Source organism: Pelodiscus sinensis, chromosome 18 (genome assembly GCF_052426305.1).
Source record: "Pelodiscus sinensis isolate ZL-2025 chromosome 18, ASM5242630v1, whole genome shotgun sequence".
Lineage (NCBI taxonomy): Eukaryota > Metazoa > Chordata > Testudines > Trionychidae > Pelodiscus > Pelodiscus sinensis.
Window position 1 is genome coordinate 35,802,823 of NC_143069.1, and position 19,875 is coordinate 35,822,697.

Here is a 19,875-nt window from a genome sequence, read left to right on the forward strand (position 1 = left end):
CAGCTCGCCCTGTGCACGCTCGCCCAGCGCACGCTCACCCCAGCTCGCCCAGCGCACGCTCACCCCAGCTAGCCCTGTGCACACTCGCCCAGCGCACGCTCACCCCAGCTCGCCCAGCGCACGCTCACCCCAGCTAGCCCTGTGCACGCTCGCCAGCGCACGCTCACCCCAGCTCGCCCTGTGCACGCTCGCCCAGCGCACGCTCACCCCAGCTTGCCCAGCACATGCTCACCCTGGCTCGCCCAGCGCATGCTCACCCCAGCTCGCCCAGCGCACGCTCACCCCAGCTAGCCCTGTGCACGCTCGCCCCAGCCCGCCCAGCGCACGCTCACCCCGGCTCGCCCTGGGCACGCTCGCCCCACACGCCCAGCACACGCTCACCCTGGCTCGCCCAGCACATGCTCACCCCAGATAGCCCTGTGCACGCTCGCCCAGTGCACGCTCACCCCAGCTAGCCCTGTGCACGCTCGCCCCAGCTAGCCCTGTGCACGCTCGGCCAGCGCACGCTCACCCCAGCTCACCCAGCGCACGCTCACCCCAGCTCGCCCTGTGCACGCTCGCCCAGCGCACGCTCACCCCAGCTCGCCCAGCGCACGCTCACCCCAGCTAGCCCTGTTCACACTCGCCCAGCGCACGCTCACCCCAGCTAGCCCTGTGCACGCTCGCCAGCGCACGCTCACCCCAGCTCGCCCTGTGCACGCTCGCCCAGCGCACGCTCACCCCAGCTTGCCGAGCACATGCTCACCCTGGCTCGCCCAGCGCATGCTCACCCCAGCTCGCCCAGCGCACGCTCACCCCAGCTAGCCCTGTGCACGCTCGCCCCAGCCCGCCCAGCGCACGCTCACCCCGGCTCGCCCTGGGCACGCTCGCCCCACACGCCCAGCACACGCTCACCCTGGCTCGCCCAGCACATGCTCACCCCAGCTAGCCCTGTGCACGCTCGCCCAGCGCACGCTCGCCCCAGCTAGCTCTGTGCACGCTCGCCCCAGCTCGCCCAGTGCACGCTCACCCCAGCTAGCCCTGTGCACGCTCGCCCAGCGCACGCTCACCCCAGCTCGCCCAGCGCACGCTCACCCCAGCTAGCCCTGTGCACGCTCGCCCAGCGCATGCTCACCCCAGCTCGCCCAGCGCACGCTCACCCCAGCTCGCCCAGCACACGCTCACCCCAGCTAGCCCTGTGCACGCTCGCGCAGCGCACGCTCACCCCAGCTCGCCCAGCGCACGCTCACCCCAGCTAGCCCTGTGCACACTTGCCCAGCGCACGCTCACCCCAGCTAGCCCTGTGCACACTCGCCCAGCGCACGCTCACCCCAGCTCGCCCAGCGCACGCTCACCCCAGCTAGCCCTGTGCACGCTCGCCCAGCGCATGCTCACCCCAGCTCGCCCAGCGCACGCTCACCCCAGCTCGCCCTGTGCACGCTCGCCCAGCGCACGCTCACCCCAGCTAGCCCTGTGCACGCTCGCCCAGCGCACGCTCACTCCAGCTCGCCCAGTGCACGCTCACCCCAGCTCGCCCAGCGCACGCTCACCCCAGCTAGCCCTGTGAACACTCGCCCAGCGCACGCTCACCCCAGCTAGCCCTGTGCACGCTCGCCCAGCGCACGCTCACCCCAGCTCGCCCAGCACACGCTCACCCCAGCTAGCCCTGTGCACGCTCGCCCAGCGCACGCTCACCCCAGCTCGCCCAGCGCACGCTCACCCCAGCTAGCCCTGTGCACGCTCGCCCAGCGCACGCTCACCCCAGCTTGCCCAGCACACGCTCACCCTGGCTCGCCCAGCGCACGCTCACCCCAGCTAGCCCTGTGCACGCTCGCCCAGCGCACGCTCACCCCAGCTTGCCCAGCACACGCTCACCCTGGCTCGCCCAGCGCACGCTCACCCCAGCTCGCCCAGCGCGCGCTCACCCCAGCTAGCCCTGTGCACGCTCGCCCAGCGCACGCTCACCCCAGCTCGCCCAGCGCACGCTCACCCCAGCTAGCCCTGTGCACGCTCGCCCAGCGCACGCTCACCCCAGCTTGCCCAGCACACGCTCACCCTGGCTCGCCCAGCGCATGCTCACCCCAGCTCGCCCAGCGCACGCTCACCCCACCTAGCCCTGTGCACGCTCGCCCAGCGCACGCTCACCCCAGCTAGCCCTGTGCACACTCGCCCAGCGCACGCTCACCCCAGCTCGCCCAGCGCACGCTCACCCCAGCTCGCCCAGCGCACGCTCACCCCAGCTAGCCCTGTGCACGCTCGCCCAGTGCACGCTCACCCCAGCTCACCCAGCGCAAGCTCACCCCAGCTCGCCCTGTGCACGCTCGCCCAGCGCACGCTCACCCCAGCTCGCCCAGCGCACGCTCACCCCAGCTAGCCCTGTGCACACTCGCCCAGCGCACGCTCACTCCAGCTAGCCCTGTGCACGCTCGCCAGCGCACGCTCACCCCAGCTCGCCCTGTGCACGCTCGCCCCAGCTTGCCCAGCACATGCTCACCCTGGCTCGCCCAGCGCATGCTCACCCCAGCTCGCCCAGCGCACGCTCACCCCAGCTAGCCCTGTGCACGCTCACCCCAGCTCGCCCAGCGCACGCTCACCCCGGCTCGCCCTGGGCACACTCGCCCCACACGCCCAGCACACGCTCACCCTGGCTCGCCCAGCACATGCTCACTCCAGCTAGCCCTGTGCACGCTCGCCCAGCGCACGCTCACCCCAGCTAGCCCTGTGCACGCTCGCCCAGCGCACGCTCACCCCAGCTCACCCAGCGCACGCTCACCCCAGCTCGCCCTGTGCACGCTCGCCCAGCGCACGCTCACCCCAGCTCGCCCAGCGCACGCTCACCCCAGCTAGCCCTGTGCACACTCGCCCAGCGCACGCTCACCCCAGCTCGCCCAGCGCACGCTCACCCCAGCTAGCCCTGTGCACGCTCGCCAGCGCACGCTCACCCCAGCTCGCCCTGTGCACGCTCGCCCAGCGCACGCTCACCCCAGCTTGCCCAGCACATGCTCACCCTGGCTCGCCCAGCGCATGCTCACCCCAGCTCGCCCAGCGCACGCTCACCCCAGCTAGCCCTGTGCACGCTCGCCCCAGCCCGCCCAGCGCACGCTCACCCCGGCTCGCCCTGGGCACGCTCGCCCCACACGCCCAGCACACGCTCACCCTGGCTCGCCCAGCACATGCTCACCCCAGATAGCCCTGTGCACGCTCGCCCAGTGCACGCTCACCCCAGCTAGCCCTGTGCACGCTCGCCCCAGCTAGCCCTGTGCACGCTCGGCCAGCGCACGCTCACCCCAGCTCACCCAGCGCACGCTCACCCCAGCTCGCCCTGTGCACGCTCGCCCAGCGCACGCTCACCCCAGCTCGCCCAGCGCACGCTCACCCCAGCTAGCCCTGTTCACACTCGCCCAGCGCACGCTCACCCCAGCTAGCCCTGTGCACGCTCGCCAGCGCACGCTCACCCCAGCTCGCCCTGTGCACGCTCGCCCAGCGCACGCTCACCCCAGCTTGCCGAGCACATGCTCACCCTGGCTCGCCCAGCGCATGCTCACCCCAGCTCGCCCAGCGCACGCTCACCCCAGCTAGCCCTGTGCACGCTCGCCCCAGCCCGCCCAGCGCACGCTCACCCCGGCTCGCCCTGGGCACGCTCGCCCCACACGCCCAGCACACGCTCACCCTGGCTCGCCCAGCACATGCTCACCCCAGCTAGCCCTGTGCACGCTCGCCCAGCGCACGCTCGCCCCAGCTAGCTCTGTGCACGCTCGCCCCAGCTCGCCCAGTGCACGCTCACCCCAGCTAGCCCTGTGCACGCTCGCCCAGCGCACGCTCACCCCAGCTCGCCCAGCGCACGCTCACCCCAGCTAGCCCTGTGCACGCTCGCCCAGCGCATGCTCACCCCAGCTCGCCCAGCGCACGCTCACCCCAGCTCGCCCAGCACACGCTCACCCCAGCTAGCCCTGTGCACGCTCGCGCAGCGCACGCTCACCCCAGCTCGCCCAGCGCACGCTCACCCCAGCTAGCCCTGTGCACACTTGCCCAGCGCACGCTCACCCCAGCTAGCCCTGTGCACACTCGCCCAGCGCACGCTCACCCCAGCTCGCCCAGCGCACGCTCACCCCAGCTAGCCCTGTGCACGCTCGCCCAGCGCATGCTCACCCCAGCTCGCCCAGCGCACGCTCACCCCAGCTCGCCCTGTGCACGCTCGCCCAGCGCACGCTCACCCCAGCTAGCCCTGTGCACGCTCGCCCAGCGCACGCTCACTCCAGCTCGCCCAGTGCACGCTCACCCCAGCTCGCCCAGCGCACGCTCACCCCAGCTAGCCCTGTGAACACTCGCCCAGCGCACGCTCACCCCAGCTAGCCCTGTGCACGCTCGCCCAGCGCACGCTCACCCCAGCTCGCCCAGCACACGCTCACCCCAGCTCGCCCTGTGCACACTCGCCCAGCGCACGCTCACCCCATCTTGCCCAGCACACGCTCACCCTGGCTCGCCCAGCACATGCTCACCCCAGCTCGCCCAGCGCACGCTCACCCCAGCTAGCCCTGTGCATGCTCGCCCCAGCTCTCCCAGCGCACGCTCACCCCGGCTCGCCCAGCACACGCTCACCCTGGCTCGCCCAGCACATGCTCACCCCAGCTAGCCCTGTGCACGCTCGCCCAGCGCACTCTCGCCCCAGCTAGCTCTGTGCACGCTCGCCCCAGCTCGCCCAGCGCACGCTCACCCCAGCTAGCCCTGTGCACGCTCGCCCAGCGCACACTCACCCCAGCTCGCCCAGCGCACGCTCACCCCAGCTAGCCCTGTGCACGCTCGCCCAGCACACGCTCACCCCAGCTAGCCCTGTGCACGCTCGCCAGCGCACGCTCACCCCAGCTCGCCCTGTGCACGCTCGCCCAGCGCACGCTCACCCCAGCTTGCCCAGCACATGCTCACCCTGGCTCGCCCAGCGCATGCTCACCCTGGCTCGCCCAGCGCACGCTCACCCCAGCTAGCCCTGTGCACGCTCGCCCCAGCCCGCCCAGCGCACGCTCACCCCGGCTCGCCCTGGGCACGCTCGCCCCACACGCCCAGCACACGCTCACCCTGGCTCGCCCAGCACATGCTCACCCCAGCTAGCCCTGTGCACGCTCGCCCAGCGCACGCTCGCCCCAGCTAGCTCTGTGCACGCTCGCCCCAGCTCGCCCAGTGCACGCTCACCCCAGCTAGCCCTGTGCACGCTCGCCCAGCGCACGCTCACCCCAGCTCGCCCAGCGCACGCTCACCCCAGCTAGCCCTGTGCACGCTCGCCCAGCGCATGCTCACCCCAGCTCGCCCAGCGCACGCTCACCCCAGCTCGCCCAGCACACGCTCACCCCAGCTCGCCCTGTGCACGCTCGCCCAGCGCACGCTCACCCCAGCTAGCCCTGTGCACGCTCGCGCAGCGCACGCTCACCCCAGCTCGCCCAGCGCACGCTCACCCCAGCTAGCCCTGTGCACACTTGCCCAGCGCACGCTCACCCCAGCTAGCCCTGTGCACACTCGCCCAGCGCACGCTCACCCCAGCTCGCCCAGCGCACGCTCACCCCAGCTAGCCCTGTGCACGCTCGCCCAGCGCATGCTCACCCCAGCTCGCCCAGCGCACGCTCACCCCAGCTCGCCCTGTGCACGCTCGCCCAGCGCACGCTCACCCCAGCTAGCCCTGTGCACGCTCGCCCAGCGCACGCTCACTCCAGCTCGCCTAGTGCACGCTCACCCCAGCTCGCCCAGCGCACGCTCACCCCAGCTAGCCCTGTGCACACTCGCCCAGCGCACGCTCACCCCAGCTAGCCCTGTGCACGCTCGCCCAGCGCACGCTCACCCCAGCTCGCCCAGCGCACGCTCGCCCCACACGCCCAGCACACGCTCACCCTGGCTCGCCCAGCACATGCTCACCCCAGCTAGCCCTGTGCACGCTCGCCCAGCGCACTCTCGCCCCAGCTAGCTCTGTGCACGCTCGCCCCAGCTCGCCCAGCGCACGCTCACCCCAGCTAGCCCTGTGCACGCTCGCCCAGCGCACACTCACCCCAGCTCGCCCAGCGCACGCTCACCCCAGCTAGCCCTGTGCACGCTCGCCCAGCACACGCTCACCCCAGCTTGCCCAGCACACGCTCACCCTGGCTCGCCCAGCGCGTGCTCACCCCAGCTCGCCCAGCGCACGCTCACCCCAGCTAGCCCTGTGCACGCTCGCCCCAGCTCGCCCAGCGCACGCTCACCCCGGCTCACCCTGGGCACGCTCGCCCCACACGCCCAGCACACGCTCACCCTGGCTCGCCCAGCACATGCTCACCCCAGCTAGCTCTGTGCACGCTCGCCCCAGCTCGCCCAGCGCACGCTCGCCCCAGCTAGCCCTGTGCACGCTCGCCCCACACGCCCAGCGCACGCTCACCCCAGCTCGCCCTGGGCACGCTCGCCCCACACACCCAGCACACGCTCACCCTGGCTCGCCCAGCGCATGCTCACCCCAGCTCGCCCAGCGCACACTCACCCCAGCTAGCCCTGTGCACGCTCGCCCCACACGCCCAGCGCACACTCACCCCAGCTAGCCCAGCGCTCGCCCCAGCTCGCCCAGCGCACGCTCACCCCGGTATGCCCACCGCACGCTCACAACCTGGCACACCCAAAGCACACTCACCCCAGAACACATTTACCCTGCTACACACATTGCACACACACATCCTGGCATGTCTAGTATATGCTCACACTCATCCTGGTACACCCAGTACACACTTACCCCAGCATGTGCAGTGCATGCTCACACTCACTTGGCACACCCTGTGCCTGCTCACACTTGCCCCAACATGCCCAGCATGAATTCAAAGTCACCCCTGGCATGCCCAGCTCAAGTTCCCCTAGCCATCCCTGCTCACACTCACGCTCACCTTCTGGCACACTCAGCCCCCCCCCCCGGTGCGCCCGCCCCCTTACAGACTTGTGCCCAGGTTCACAGAGCCTGCACTCCCTGCGTGCTCACTCCGCCCTCTCCCTTGGCCTGGCCATGCAGGCTCACACGCCCGGCCCACGGCACGTGCCAGGCCTGGCTGGGGGAGCCGCATCTGGTTCCTATAAGCAGCTTTGGGGGTTTCACATTTCCACTGTTTATGCAATGGGTGGGACAGTGAATCATGCACCATGCCCCCCCAAGTACCCCCACCCAAGCCCCACAACTTGTACGCAGCAGTAAACAACCCCAAAGGCCAAGCCCCCCCCACCCTGGGACAGCAGCCCAGTCTCCCCCTCAGGATGAGTCACAGGCAGTGAATGAGCAAAATATTTTTATAGCAAAAGTCTGAAACGGCCAGTAAGAGACCAGCTGAGGGGTGGGGGGTGGAGGGGGGTCAGGGGACAAGCCATTGGGGGGGAGGGGAAGGGGGTCAGGGGACAGGCCGGCTGGGGGAAGGGAGGGGAGTCAGGGGACAGGCCGCTTAGGAGAGGGGAGGGGGTCAGGGGACAGGCCGGCTGGGGAAGGGGAGGGGAGGGGAGGGGGTCAGGGGACAGGCCGGCTGGGGGAAGGGAGGGGAGTCAGGGGACAGGCCGCTTAGGAGAGGGGAGGGGGTCAGGGGACAGGCCGGCTGGGGAAGGGGAGGGGAGGGGAGGGGGTCAGGGGACAGGCCGGCTGGAGAAGGGGAAGGAGGGGGTCAGGGGACAGGCCGGCTGGGGAAGGGGAGGGGAGGGGAGGGGAGGGGGTCCGGGGACAGGCCGGCTGGGGAAGGGGAGGGGTGGGGAGGGGGTCAGGGGACAGGCCGGCTGGAGAAGGGGAAGGAGGGGGTCAGGGGACAGGCCGGCTGGGGGAAGGGAGGGGAGTCAGGGGACAGGCCGCTTAGGAGAGGGGAGGGGGTCAGGGGACAGGCCGGCTGGGGAAGGGGAGGGGAGGGGAGGGGGTCAGGGGACAGGCCGGCTGGAGAAGGGGAAGGAGGGGGTCAGGGGACAGGCCGGCTGGGGGAAGGGAGGGGAGTCAGGGGACAGGCCGCTTAGGAGAGGGGAGGGGGTCAGGGGACAGGCCGGCTGGGGAAGGGGAGGGGTGGGGAGGGGGTCAGGGGACAGGCCGGCTGGAGAAGGGGAAGGAGGGGGTCAGGGGACAGGCCGGCTGGGGGAAGGGAGGGGAGTCAGGGGACAGGCCGCTTAGGAGAGGGGAGGGGGTCAGGGGACAGGCCGGCTGGGGAAGGGGAGGGGAGGGGAGGGGGTCAGGGGACAGGCCGGCTGGAGAAGGGGAAGGAGGGGGTCAGGGGACAGGCCGGCTGGGGGAAGGGAGGGGAGTCAGGGGACAGGCCGCTTAGGAGAGGGGAGGGGGTCAGGGGACAGGCCGGCTGGGGAAGGGGAGGGGAGGGGAGGGGGTCAGGGGACAGGCCGGCTGGAGAAGGGGAAGGAGGGGGTCAGGGGACAGGCCGGCTGGGGGAAGGGAGGGGAGTCAGGGGACAGGCCGCTTAGGAGAGGGGAGGGGGTCAGGGGACAGGCCGGCTGGGGGAAGGGAGGGGAGTCAGGGGACAGGCCGCTTAGGAGAGGGGAGGGGGTCAGGGGACAGGCCGGCTGGGGAAGGAGAGGGGAGGGGAGGGGGTCAGGGGACAGGCCGGCTGGAGAAGGGGAAGGAGGGGGTCAGGGGACAGGCCGGCTGGGGGAAGGGAGGGGAGTCAGGGGACAGGCCGCTTAGGAGAGGGGAGGGGGTCAGGGGACAGGCCGGCTGGGGAAGGGGAAGGAGGGGGTCAGGGGACAGGCCGACTGGGAGGGGGAAGGGCGGCCGGGGGGCACTGTTCCTGCTAAATCTTTGCTCTTGTGTGTGGAATAATTCTGCGCTGTCTGTGCCAGCACACGCACCTGGGCACCACCCACACAGCCAGCCCAAGCTGGGTGCTCTACTGACCAGCGGGGCCGCCAGGGCCCCACTCAGAGGGACATGGGGGGCAGGGCGATATGGGGACTCTGCCCGTTGACTGGCACCCTATTTTCTAGCACCCCAGTGCCCAATTCCCCCATCCCCCACACACCCCATTCTGCCCTGTGCCCCCCACTTGTGGGGCTCCCAATTTCCAGCTCCTTGGCTCCACCCAACACCTCCCCCCAGTGCCCCCCAGCTTTGTCACCTCCGCCCCACCGCTGGCTGCCCTGTACCCCCTGCCTGTGGGGCGTTGCCATGGCGTCCATCCTGTCTCCTCGTTCTGTCACCATGGAAACGTGCCGAGTGCAGTGGTGGCAGCATGTGCTGATTCCCCCCTCCCCCACCTGAAATGGGGGGGCCTTCAGGGAGAGGGATGGGGGAGGAGCCAGGGGGGTCGGAGGGAGACCCCTGGGCTCAGACCTCCCCAGAATTGGACGCCTGGTGTCAGCAAGGCTGGCAGGTACTGTGGGTCAGGAGTGAGGGGCAGTGGCAGGGCTGGGCTGGTAGGGGCTGTGGGTCAGGAGTGAGGGGCACTGGCAGGGCTGGGCTGGCAGGTACTGTGGGTCAGGAGTGAGGGGCAGCGGCAGGGCTGGGCTGGTAGGGGCTGTGGGTCAGGAGTGAGGGGCACTGGCAGGGCTGGGCTGGTAGGGGCTGTGGGGCAGAAGTGAGGGGCAGCGGCAGGGCTGGGCTGGTAGGGGCTGTGGGTCAGGAGTGAGGGGCAGCGGCAGGGCTGGGCTGGTAGGGGCTGTGGGTCAGGAGTGAGGGGCACTGGCAGGGCTGGGCTGGTAGGGGCTGTGGGTCAGGAGTGAGGGGCAGCGGCAGGGCTGGGCTGGTAGGGGCTGTGGGTCAGGAGTGAGGGGCACTGGCAGGGCTGCGCTGGTAGGGGCTGTGGGTCAGGAGTGAGGGGCAGCGGCAGGGCTGGGCTGGTAGGGGCTGTGGGTCAGGAGTGAGGGGCACTGGCAGGGCTGGGCTGGTAGGGGCTGTGGGTCAGGAGTGAGGGGCAGCGGCAGGGCTGGGCTGGTAGGGGCTGTGGGGCAGAAGTGAGGGGCAGCGGCAGGGCTGGGCTGGTAGGGGCTGTGGGTCAGGAGTGAGGGGCACTGGCAGGGCTGGGCTGGTAGGGGCTGTGGGTCAGGAGTAAGGGGCAGCGGCAGGGCTGGGCTGGTAGGGGCTGTGGGTCAGGAGTGAGGGGCACTGGCAGGGCTGGGCTGGTAGGGGCTGTGGGTCAGGAGTAAGGGGCAGCGGCAGGGCTGGGCTGGTAGGGGCTGTGGGTCAGGAGTGAGGGGCACTGGCAGGGCTGGGCTGGTAGGGGCTGTGGGTCAGGAGTGAGGGGCACTGGCAGGGCTGGGCTGGTAGGGGCTGTGGGTCAGGAGTGAGGGGCACTGGCAGGGCTGGGCTGGTAGGGGCTGTGGGTCAGGAGTGAGGGGCACTGGCAGGGCTGCGCTGGTAGGGGCTGTGGGTCAGGAGTGAGGGGCAGCGGCAGGGCTGGGCTGGTAGGGGCTGTGGGTCAGGAGTGAGGGGCACTGGCAGGGCTGGGCTGGTAGGGGCTGTGGGTCAGGAGTGAGGGGCAGCGGCAGGGCTGGGCTGGTAGGGGCTGTGGGGCAGAAGTGAGGGGCAGCGGCAGGGCTGGGCTGGTAGGGGCTGTGGGTCAGGAGTGAGGGGCACTGGCAGGGCTGGGCTGGTAGGGGCTGTGGGTCAGGAGTAAGGGGCAGCGGCAGGGCTGGGCTGGTAGGGGCTGTGGGTCAGGAGTGAGGGGCACTGGCAGGGCTGGGCTGGTAGGGGCTGTGGGTCAGGAGTGAGGGGCAGCGGCAGGGCTGGGCTGGTAGGGGCTGTGGGTCAGGAGTGAGGGGCACTGGCAGGGCTGGGCTGGTAGGGGCTGTGGGTCAGGAGTGAGGGGCACTGGCAGGGCTGGGCTGGTAGGGGCTGTGGGTCAGGAGTGAGGGGCACTGGCAGGGCTGGGCTGGTAGGGGCTGTGGGTCAGGAGTGAGGGGCACTGGCAGGGCTGCGCTGGTAGGGGCTGTGGGTCAGGAGTGAGGGGCAGTGGCAGGGCTGGGCTGGTAGGGGCTGTGGGTCAGGAGTGAGGGGCACTGGCAGGGCTGGGCTGGTAGGGGCTGTGGGTCAGGAGTGAGGGGCACTGGCAGGGCTGGGCTGGTAGGGGCTGTGGGTCAGGAGTGAGGGGCACTGGCAGGGCTGGGCTGGTAGGGGCTGTGGGGCAGAAGTGAGGGGCAGCGGCAGGGCTGGGCTGGTAGGGGCTGTGGGTCAGGAGTGAGGGGCACTGGCAGGGCTGGGCTGGTAGGGGCTGTGGGTCAGGAGTGAGGGGCACTGGCAGGGCTGGGCTGGTAGGGGCTGTGGGGCAGAAGTGAGGGGCAGCGGCAGGGCTGGGCTGGTAGGGGCTGTGGGTCAGGAGTGAGGGGCACTGGCAGGGCTGGGCTGGTAGGGGCTGTGGGTCAGGAGTGAGGGGCAGTGGCAGGGCTGGGCTGGTAGGGGCTGTGGGTCAGGAGTGAGGGGCAGCGGCAGGGCTGGGCTGGTAGGGGCTGTGGGTCAGGAGTGAGGGGCACTGGCAGGGCTGGGCTGGTAGGGGCTGTGGGTCAGGAGTGAGGGGCACTGGCAGGGCTGGGCTGGTAGGGGCTGTGGGGCAGAAGTGAGGGGCAGCGGCAGGGCTGGGCTGGTAGGGGCTGTGGGTCAGGAGTGAGGGGCACTGGCAGGGCTGGGCTGGTAGGGGCTGTGGGTCAGGAGTGAGGGGCACTGGCAGGGCTGGGCTGGTAGGGGCTGTGGGGCAGAAGTGAGGGGCAGCGGCAGGGCTGGGCTGGTAGGGGCTGTGGGTCAGGAGTGAGGGGCACTGGCAGGGCTGGGCTGGTAGGGGCTGTGGGTCAGGAGTGAGGGGCAGCGGCAGGGCTGGGCTGGTAGGGGCTGTGGGTCAGGAGTGAGGGGCAGCGGCAGGGCTGGGCTGGCAGGTACTGTGGGTCAGGAGTGAGGGGCAGCGGCAGGGCTGGGCTGGTAGGGGCTGTGGGTCAGGAGTGAGGGGCAGCGGCAGGGCTGGGCTGGTAGGGGCTGTGGGTCAGGAGTGAGGGGCAGCGGCAGGGCTGGGCTGGTAGGGGCTGTGGGTCAGGAGTGAGGGGCAGCGGCAGGGCTGGGCTGGTAGGGGCTGTGGGTCAGGAGTGAGGGGCAGCGGCAGGGCTGGGCTGGTAGGGGCTGTGGGTCAGGAGTGAGGGGCAGCGGCAGGGCTGGGCTGGTAGGGGCTGTGGGTCAGGAGTGAGGGGCAGCGGCAGGGCTGGGCTGGTAGGGGCTGTGGGTCAGGAGTGAGGGGCACTGGCAGGGCTGCGCTGGTAGGGGCTGTGGGTCAGGAGTGAGGGGCACTGGCAGGGCTGGGCTGGTAGGGGCTGTGGGTCAGGAGTGAGGGACAGCGGCAGGGCTGGGCTGGTAGGGGCTGTGGGTCAGGAGTGAGGGGCAGCGGCAGGGCTGGGCTGGTAGGGGCTGTGGGGCAGAAGTGAGGGGCAGCGGCAGGGCTGGGCTGGTAGGGGCTGTGGGTCAGGAGTGAGGGGCAGCGGCAGCGCTGGGCTGGTAGGGGCTGTGGGTCAGGTGTGAGGGGCACTGGCAGGGCTGGGCTGGTAGGGGCTGTGGGTCAGGAGTGATGGGCAGCGGCAGGGCTGGGCTGGTAGGGGCTGTGGGGCAGAAGTGAGGGGCAGCGGCAGGGCTGGGCTGGTAGGGGCTGTGGGTCAGGAGTGAGGGGCACTGGCAGGGCTGCGCTGGTAGGGGCTGTGGGTCAGGAGTGAGGGGCACTGGCAGGGCTGGGCTGGTAGGGGCTGTGGGTCAGGAGTGAGGGGCAGCGGCAGGGCTGGGCTGGTAGGGGCTGTGGGTCAGGAGTGAGGGGCAGCGGCAGGGCTGGGCTGGTAGGGGCTGTGGGGCAGAAGTGAGGGGCAGCGGCAGGGCTGGGCTGGTAGGGGCTGTGGGTCAGGAGTGAGGGGCAGCGGCAGCGCTGGGCTGGTAGGGGCTGTGGGTCAGGAGTGAGGGGCACTGGCAGGGCTGGGCTGGTAGGGGCTGTGGGTCAGGAGTGAGGGGCAGTGGCAGGGCTGGGCTGGTAGGGGCTGTGGGTCAGAAGTGAGGGGCAGCGGCAGGGCTGGGCTGGTAGGGGCTGTGGGTCAGGAGTGAGGGGCACTGGCAGGGCTGGGCTGGTAGGGGTTGTGGGGCAGAAGTGAGGGGCAGCGGCAGGGCTGGGCTGGTAGGGGCTGTGGGGCAGAAGTGAGGGGCAGCGGCAGGGCTGGGCTGGTAGGGGCTGTGGGTCAGGAGTGAGGGGCACTGGCAGGGCTGGGCTGGTAGGGGCTGTGGGTCAGGAGTAAGGGGCAGCGGCAGGGCTGGGCTGGTAGGGGCTGTGGGTCAGGAGTGAGGGGCACTGGCAGGGCTGGGCTGGTATGGGCTGTGGGTCAGGAGTGAGGGGCACTGGCAGGGCTGGGCTGGTAGGGGCTGTGGGGCAGAAGTGAGGGGCAGCGGCAGGGCTGGGCTGGTAGGGGCTGTGGGTCAGGAGTGAGGGGCAGCGGCAGGGCTGGGCTGGTAGGGGCTGTGGGTCAGGAGTGAGGGGCAGCGGCAGGGCTGGGCTGGTAGGGGCTGTGGGTCAGGAGTGAGGGGCAGCGGCAGGGCTGGGCTGGTAGGGGCTGTGGGTCAGGAGTGAGGGGCACTGGCAGGGCTGGGCTGGTAGGGGCTGTGGGTCAGGAGTGAGGGGCACTGGCAGGGCTGGGCTGGTAGGGGCTGTGGGTCAGGAGTGAGGGGCACTGGCAGGGCTGCGCTGGTAGGGGCTGTGGGTCAGGAGTGAGGGGCACTGGCAGGGCTGCGCTGGTAGGGGCTGTGGGTCAGGAGTGAGGGGCAGCGGCAGGGCTGGGCTGGTAGGGGCTGTGGGTCAGGAGTGAGGGGCAGCGGCAGGGCTGGGCTGGTAGGGGCTGTGGGTCAGGAGTGAGGGGCACTGGCAGGGCTGGGCTGGTAGGGGCTGTGGGTCAGGAGTGAGGGGCACTGGCAGGGCTGCGCTGGTAGGGGCTGTGGGTCAGGAGTGAGGGGCAGCGGCAGGGCTGGGCTGGTAGGGGCTGTGGGGCAGAAGTGAGGGGCAGCGGCAGGGCTGGGCTGGTAGGGGCTGTGGGTCAGGAGTGAGGGGCAGCGGCAGGGCTGGGCTGGTAGGGGCTGTGGGTCAGGAGTGAGGGGCAGCGGCAGGGCTGGGCTGGTAGGGGCTGTGGGTCAGGAGTGAGGGGCAACAGCAGGGTGGGGGCAGGGCTGGGAGTGAGGGGCACTGGAGAACTAGGGGCAGAGGGCTGAGGGGCAGGAGCTGTGGGTCTGGAGTGGGGGGCAGCAGCAAACCCATTCACTGACTCCCAGCCGGCACATCTAAGCCCCTCCCCTCACTAAGCTGGGAACAGAATCCAGGAGTCTCAGGCCCAGACCCTCTCCATCTCTGCCCCACGTGGGTCGGAGGGGAAGCAGGTGCCTCCTGCCAGCCAAGGCCCAGTCTGCAGGGCGTCCCTTCCGCCTGCGTGGTGAGGCCTTGCCCACCTGGGAAGCGGAGCTCCTTGCATGCTGAAGTCTTTGCAGGGTCAAGTGACAGGGTGCGTGTCAGGAGGTGACCCCTCAGTGTGCAAACGTGGGCAAGATCCCTTGCACATTCAAGATGCTGGTGTAGGGACGGGCCTTGAATACTTGGTGCACATATGGACCCCTTGCACACTTGAGATGCTGGGGTGGGGGCAAACCTTGCACATTTGGCACAAGCATGGGCCCTTTGCACACTTGAGGTGCTGGTGTGGGGATGGGCCTTGCACACTTGGTGCACACATGGGCCCCTTGCACACTTGAGACCCTGGTGTGGGGATGGGCCTTGCACACTTGAGATCCTGGTGTAGGGATGGGCCTTGCACACTTGGTGCACACATGGGCCCCTTGCACACTTGAGACCCTGGTGTGGGGATGGGCCTTGCACACTTGGTGCACGCATGGGCCTCTTGCACACTTGAGATCCTGGTGTAGGGATGGGCCTTGCACACTTGGTGCACGCATGGGCCTCTTGCACACTTGAGACCCTGGTGTGGGGATGGGCCTTGCACACTTGGTGCATGCATGGGCCTCTTGCACACTTGAGACCCTGGTGTGGGGATGGGCCTTGCACACTTGGTGCACGCATGGGCCTCTTGCACACTTGAGACCCTGGTGTGGGGATGGGCCTTGCACACTTGGTGCACGCATGGGCCTCTTGCACACTTGAGATCCTGGTGTGGGGATGGGCCTTGCACACTTGGTGCACGCATGGGCCTCTTGCACACTTGAGACCCTGGTGTGGTGATGGGCCTTGCACACTTGGTGCACGCATGGGCCTCTTGCACACTTGAGACCCTGGTGTGGGGATGGGCGTGGCATACTTGGCGCAAGCGTGGGCCCCTTGCACACCTGAGGTGCGGGTGTGGGGACAGGTCTTGCACACTTGGCGCACGCGCGGGCCTCTTGCACACTCGCCCCCCTGCCCGTGGTTGCAGCCCATGGTCGCAGAGCTGCAATGAATGATCGGGCTGAACCATTCCTGCAGCGCGGGGAGACTCAGGGGACTGGGGCGGGGGGGTTTGCCTGGCCGCCCCATCTCCCGAGGGGGGGACCTGGGGGAGCAGGGGAGGACGGAATCGGAGGTCGTAGGGCGGGGCCCCGGGGGCTCCCTCGATCCAGCTCCTCATCGTGCCCCCCCCAACCTTGCAATGGTGGAGCCCGCGTTTAAAGGGCCCGGCCGGGTGGGGAGGGGGCAGAGCCGGAGCGGGGCGCGCGGCCGCAGCTGCAGGTAGGGTTGGGCTGGGTGCAGCGGGGGGAGCCCCAGGATCGGTGCCGGGGAGGGGGGGCTGGGTGCAGCGGGGGGAGCCCCAGGATCGGTGCCGGGGGTGGGGAGGGGCTGGGTGCAGAAGCGAGGAGCCCCAGGATCGGTGCCGGGGAGGGGGAGCCGGGTACCGCGGGGGAGGGGGAGCCCCAGGATCGGTGCCGGGGAGGGGGAGCCGGGTACCGCGGGGGAGGGGGAGCCCCAGGATCGGTGCCGGGGAGGGGGGGCTGGGTGCAGCGGGGGGAGCCCCAGGATCGGTGCCGGGGGTGGGGAGGGGCTGGGTGCAGAAGCGAGGAGCCCCAGGATCGGTGCCGGGGAGGGGGAGCCGGGTACAGCGGGGGAGGGGGAGCCCCAGGATCGGTGCCGGGGAGGGGGGGCTGGGTGCAGCGGGGGGAGCCCCAGGATCGGTGCCGGGGAGGGGGAGCCGGGTACAGCGGGGGAGGGGGAGCCCCAGGATCGGTGCCGGGGGTGGGGAGGGGCTGGGTGCAGCGGGGGGAGCCCCAGGATCGGTGCCGAGGCTGGGTGCAACGGGGGAGGGGGAGCCCCAGGATCGGCGCCGGGGGTGGGGAGTGGCTGGTGCATTGGGTCGGGGGCCCGGGATCAGAGCGTGGAGGGGAAATTTGAGGGACTGGGTGCGTCCCCTTAGCCCTGTCCCGTTACTCTGGGCCCTTCCCCGGTGTGTGTGTCCATCCCTCTATTCTCCCAGCAGAACAGGGGACTAGCTGCCACCTGGCACGGGAGGGACTGGATGGACCAACTGCCCCCCCAAAACCCACATTGGGCCTGACTCCCGGCGGGCACTGGAGTGCGGGGTGGGCGGCTGGAGCCAGGACTCCTGGGTTCTCTCCTTGCTCGGCGATGTCTTGCGGGGGGGGGGGGTATTTCTCTGCAGATCAGAGGTGGGGGGCGTTGTCTGGGGCACTGGCAGACTGCTCTCCGCCCTTCTTCCAGAGGGATCCAGGGGCAGGGAAGGGGACTGGGCAGCTATGGTGCATTGGGGGCTGGGAGAGACCAGAAAGCTGTGGGCAGAGGCTGGAGGTTTCCAAGGAGGGGAGGGGAATCTGTGGGGGGGGGGGGCTCTGTCTGACCCATGTCCGTGTGGTTTTCTTGGGGGGTGACTTAAAGAGGGGTCTGTCACCCAACATCCTCTCCCCTGCTCCAGCTTCAGGGGGCTGTATGGGTCTCCCACATACAGGTTGGACCTCTGGGCCCTGGGCCCCAAGGGCTCTGGGGCAGCAGCCCATGGGGAAGCCTTTAGCGCAACCCCCCCACCCCCACTCGGGGGTCAGGGCCATGTTTTCTCTAAGCCCTGGGAGTGGGCAGGACCATGGGGGACTGTGGGGCGCATGTTGCTGGGGGACCGTCTGACCCATCCTCCTTTCAGGGCTGCTGTTCTGCCCTCGTGCATCACGCACAAGGTGGGGGCCGCTGTGGGGGAGGAGCGTTTGCTCCCTCACATGGGGAAGGGATGTTGAGTGGGGGCTGAGAAAGGCGAGGGAGGGGCAGCCCCCCCTGACTGAGAGCTCCCAGTAGGGACAGAGGCTGGGCCCGGCGTGGGTGAGGGGCTGATGGGGGCAGGGGCTTGGGTGGGGGGACTGAGTCTCTATGGGGAGGGCTTGGGGGAGGTTGCGGGGCAGATTAGCTGGGGAGATGGAGGTTTGGGTGACCTGGGCTGTGGGGCGGAGGGAGGGGGGCTCAGGTTGGGGGGTGAGCTGTGGGAAAGGGGATGGGGGCTCCACAATCTAACCACTGTCTCCCCTTCTAGGTTTGCCGCCCCCCAAGCATTCCACCATGGCCCCCCTGCTGCTGGGGGCCGTGGCTCTGCTGCTGCTGCCCCCCCCAGCTTGTCCAGGGCCCCCCCCGTCGGCAGCCTGGGCCTCCTTCGCGGTGCCGGACGAGGGGCTGACCCACCTGGCTGTGCACCGGGAGACAGGCGAGGTCTTCGCAGGTGCTGTGAACCGCATCTACAAGCTGGCAGCCAACCTGAGCCAGCTGCGGGTGCACAGCACGGGGCCGGTGCCCGACGACGCCCGGTGCTACCCGCCGCCCGCCGTGCGGCTCTGCCAGCACCCGCTGGCCCCGGCTGACAACGTCAACAAGCTGCTGCTGCTGGACTATGCGGGTGGGCGGCTGGTGGCCTGCGGCAGCGTGTGGCAGGGCGTGTGCCGCCTGCTGCGCCTGGCCGACCTGGCCAAGCTGGGCGAGCCGCACCAGCGCAAAGAGCATTACCTGGGGGGCGGGCGCGCCGCCGACGCCATGGCCGGCCTCATCTTGGAGCAGCCTGGCCAGCCCAGCCGGCTCTTTGTGGGCACTCCGGTGGAGGGGCGCTCCGAGTACTTCCCCACCCTGTCCAGCCGGCGCCTGGCGCCCGACCCTGCCAGCCCCGACATGTTCACGCTGCTCTACCAGGACGAGTTTGTCTCCTCGCAGGTCAAGGTGCCCTCCGACACTCTGGCGCTGCATCCCGCCTTCGACATCTACTACGTGGCAGCCTTCAGCTCCGGCGCCTTCGTCTACTTCCTCACGCTGCAGCTCGACACGCAGCAGGCGGCGCTGGAGGGGGGGCCCAGCGGCGGGGTGGCCCCGGGCCCCGAGCGCTTCTTCTCCTCCAAGCTGGTGCGGCTGTGCGCCCGCGACGCTGAGTTCTACTCCTATGTGGAGTTCCCGCTGGGCTGTGCTCACGCCGGTGTGGAGTACCGCCTGGTGCAGGCTGCCCGGCTGGCTAAGGCCGGGCACCAGCTGGCGCAGGCCCTGGGCCTGGCTGAGGGGCAAGATGTGCTGTACGCCGCCTTCGCCCAGGGCCAGAAGAACCGGGCGGCGCCACCCCGCCAGAGCCTGCTCTGCCTCTTCACCCTGGACGAGATCAACCAGCGCATCCAGGAGCGCGTCCAGAGCTGCTACCGCGGCGAGGGGCATCTTGCCCTGCCCTGGCTGCTCAACAAGGAGCTGCCCTGCATCAGCACGGTGTGGGGACCCGGTGTCCAGCAGCCTCGCCCGGCCCTCTGCTGGCCAGACAGCCCGGGGGGCCGGTGCCCCCCAACCCACCTGCCCCCTCCCTTCCTCTCCCTGGGAGAGAACCAGGGGGCCGGACTGGGCTCCCCCCAACCCACCTGCCCCCTCCCTTCCTCTCCCCTCCCCTCCCCTCTCGGGGATAGAACCCATGGGGCCGGGCCCCCCGCTCTAACCCACCTGCCCCTCTCCCCTCCCCTCTCGGGGATAGAACCCATGGGGCCGGGCCCCCCGCTCTAACCCACCTGCCCCTCTCCCCTCCCCTCTCGGGGATAGAACCCATGGGGCCGGGCCCCCCGCTCTAACCCACCTGCCCCTCTCCCCTCCCCTCTCGGGGATAGAACCCATGGGGCCGGGCCCCCCGCTCTAACCCACCTGCCCCTCTCCCCTCCCCTCTCGGGGATAGAACCCATGGGGCCGGGCCCCCCGCTCTAACCCACCTGCCCCTCTCCCCTCCCCTCTCGGGGATAGAACCCATGGGGCCGGGCCCCCCGCTCTAACCCACCTGCCCCTCTCCCTTCCCCTCCTGGTGGAGACAATCCAGTTGGCCAGGCCCCCCTCCCTTCCCAGGGAGAGAACCTGACCCTGCCTGCTCTCACCACTAGACCCCACTCCCTCCTAGATCCAGAGGGTGGGAGGGAGTGTGGGGGCAGAGTGTTTGGGGGCAAGGAAGGGGAGACTGGAGTAACTTGGGCTAGGGACCTTGTGGGGCATTTGGTAGGATGGACATGTTGGAAACGGGGGAAAGTCTGGGCCATGTAAGGGGCGGGGCCATGTTGGGAACATGTGGAAGTGGAGGCGTGTTGGGGACGGGGCCATTTCAGGAGGGGGATGTGTCAGGGGGCAGGGCAGGAGATGGGCATGTTGAGTGTATTGGGGCAGGGAGGAGTGTGTCCAGGGGCATATCAGGGGTGGGGCCTGTTGAGGGGCGGGGCATGTCTGGGGGTCGTATCGGGGGTGGGGCCTGTTGAGGGGCGGGGCATGTCTGGGGGTCGTATCGGGGGTGGGGCCTGTTGAGGGGCGGGGCAGGGCGGGGCAGGGGCGGGGCATGTCTGGGGGGCGTATCGGGGGTGGGGCCTGTTGAGGGGCGGGGCATGTCTGGGGGCGTATCGGGGGTGGGGCCTGTTGAGGGGCGGGGCATGTCTGGGGGCGTATCGGGGGTGGGGCCTGTTGAGGGGCG

General features: G+C 70.2%; 1 protein-coding gene across 6 annotated transcripts in view; it reads left to right on the forward strand.

Annotated features, from left to right (window-relative positions):
- Positions 1 to 15,507: 15,507 nt before the first annotated feature.
- The window catches only part of PLXNA3 (plexin A3), a 57,361-nt gene continuing 52,993 nt past the window's right edge, over positions 15,508 to 19,875 (forward strand). For 5 of the 6 annotated variants that reach the window (XR_016347178.1, XM_089770288.1, XM_089770286.1 and 2 more), the window contains exons 1-2: positions 15,508 to 15,653; positions 17,452 to 18,650. Coding sequence is in view for 5 of the 6 variants with exons in the window: in XM_089770288.1 (XP_089626414.1) it covers positions 17,478 to 18,650 (1,173 nt within the window). In the remaining variant the exon portion in view is untranslated. The remainder of the gene's footprint in view (positions 15,654 to 17,451; positions 18,651 to 19,875) is intronic. The other variant, XM_089770289.1, reaches the window with a different exon arrangement.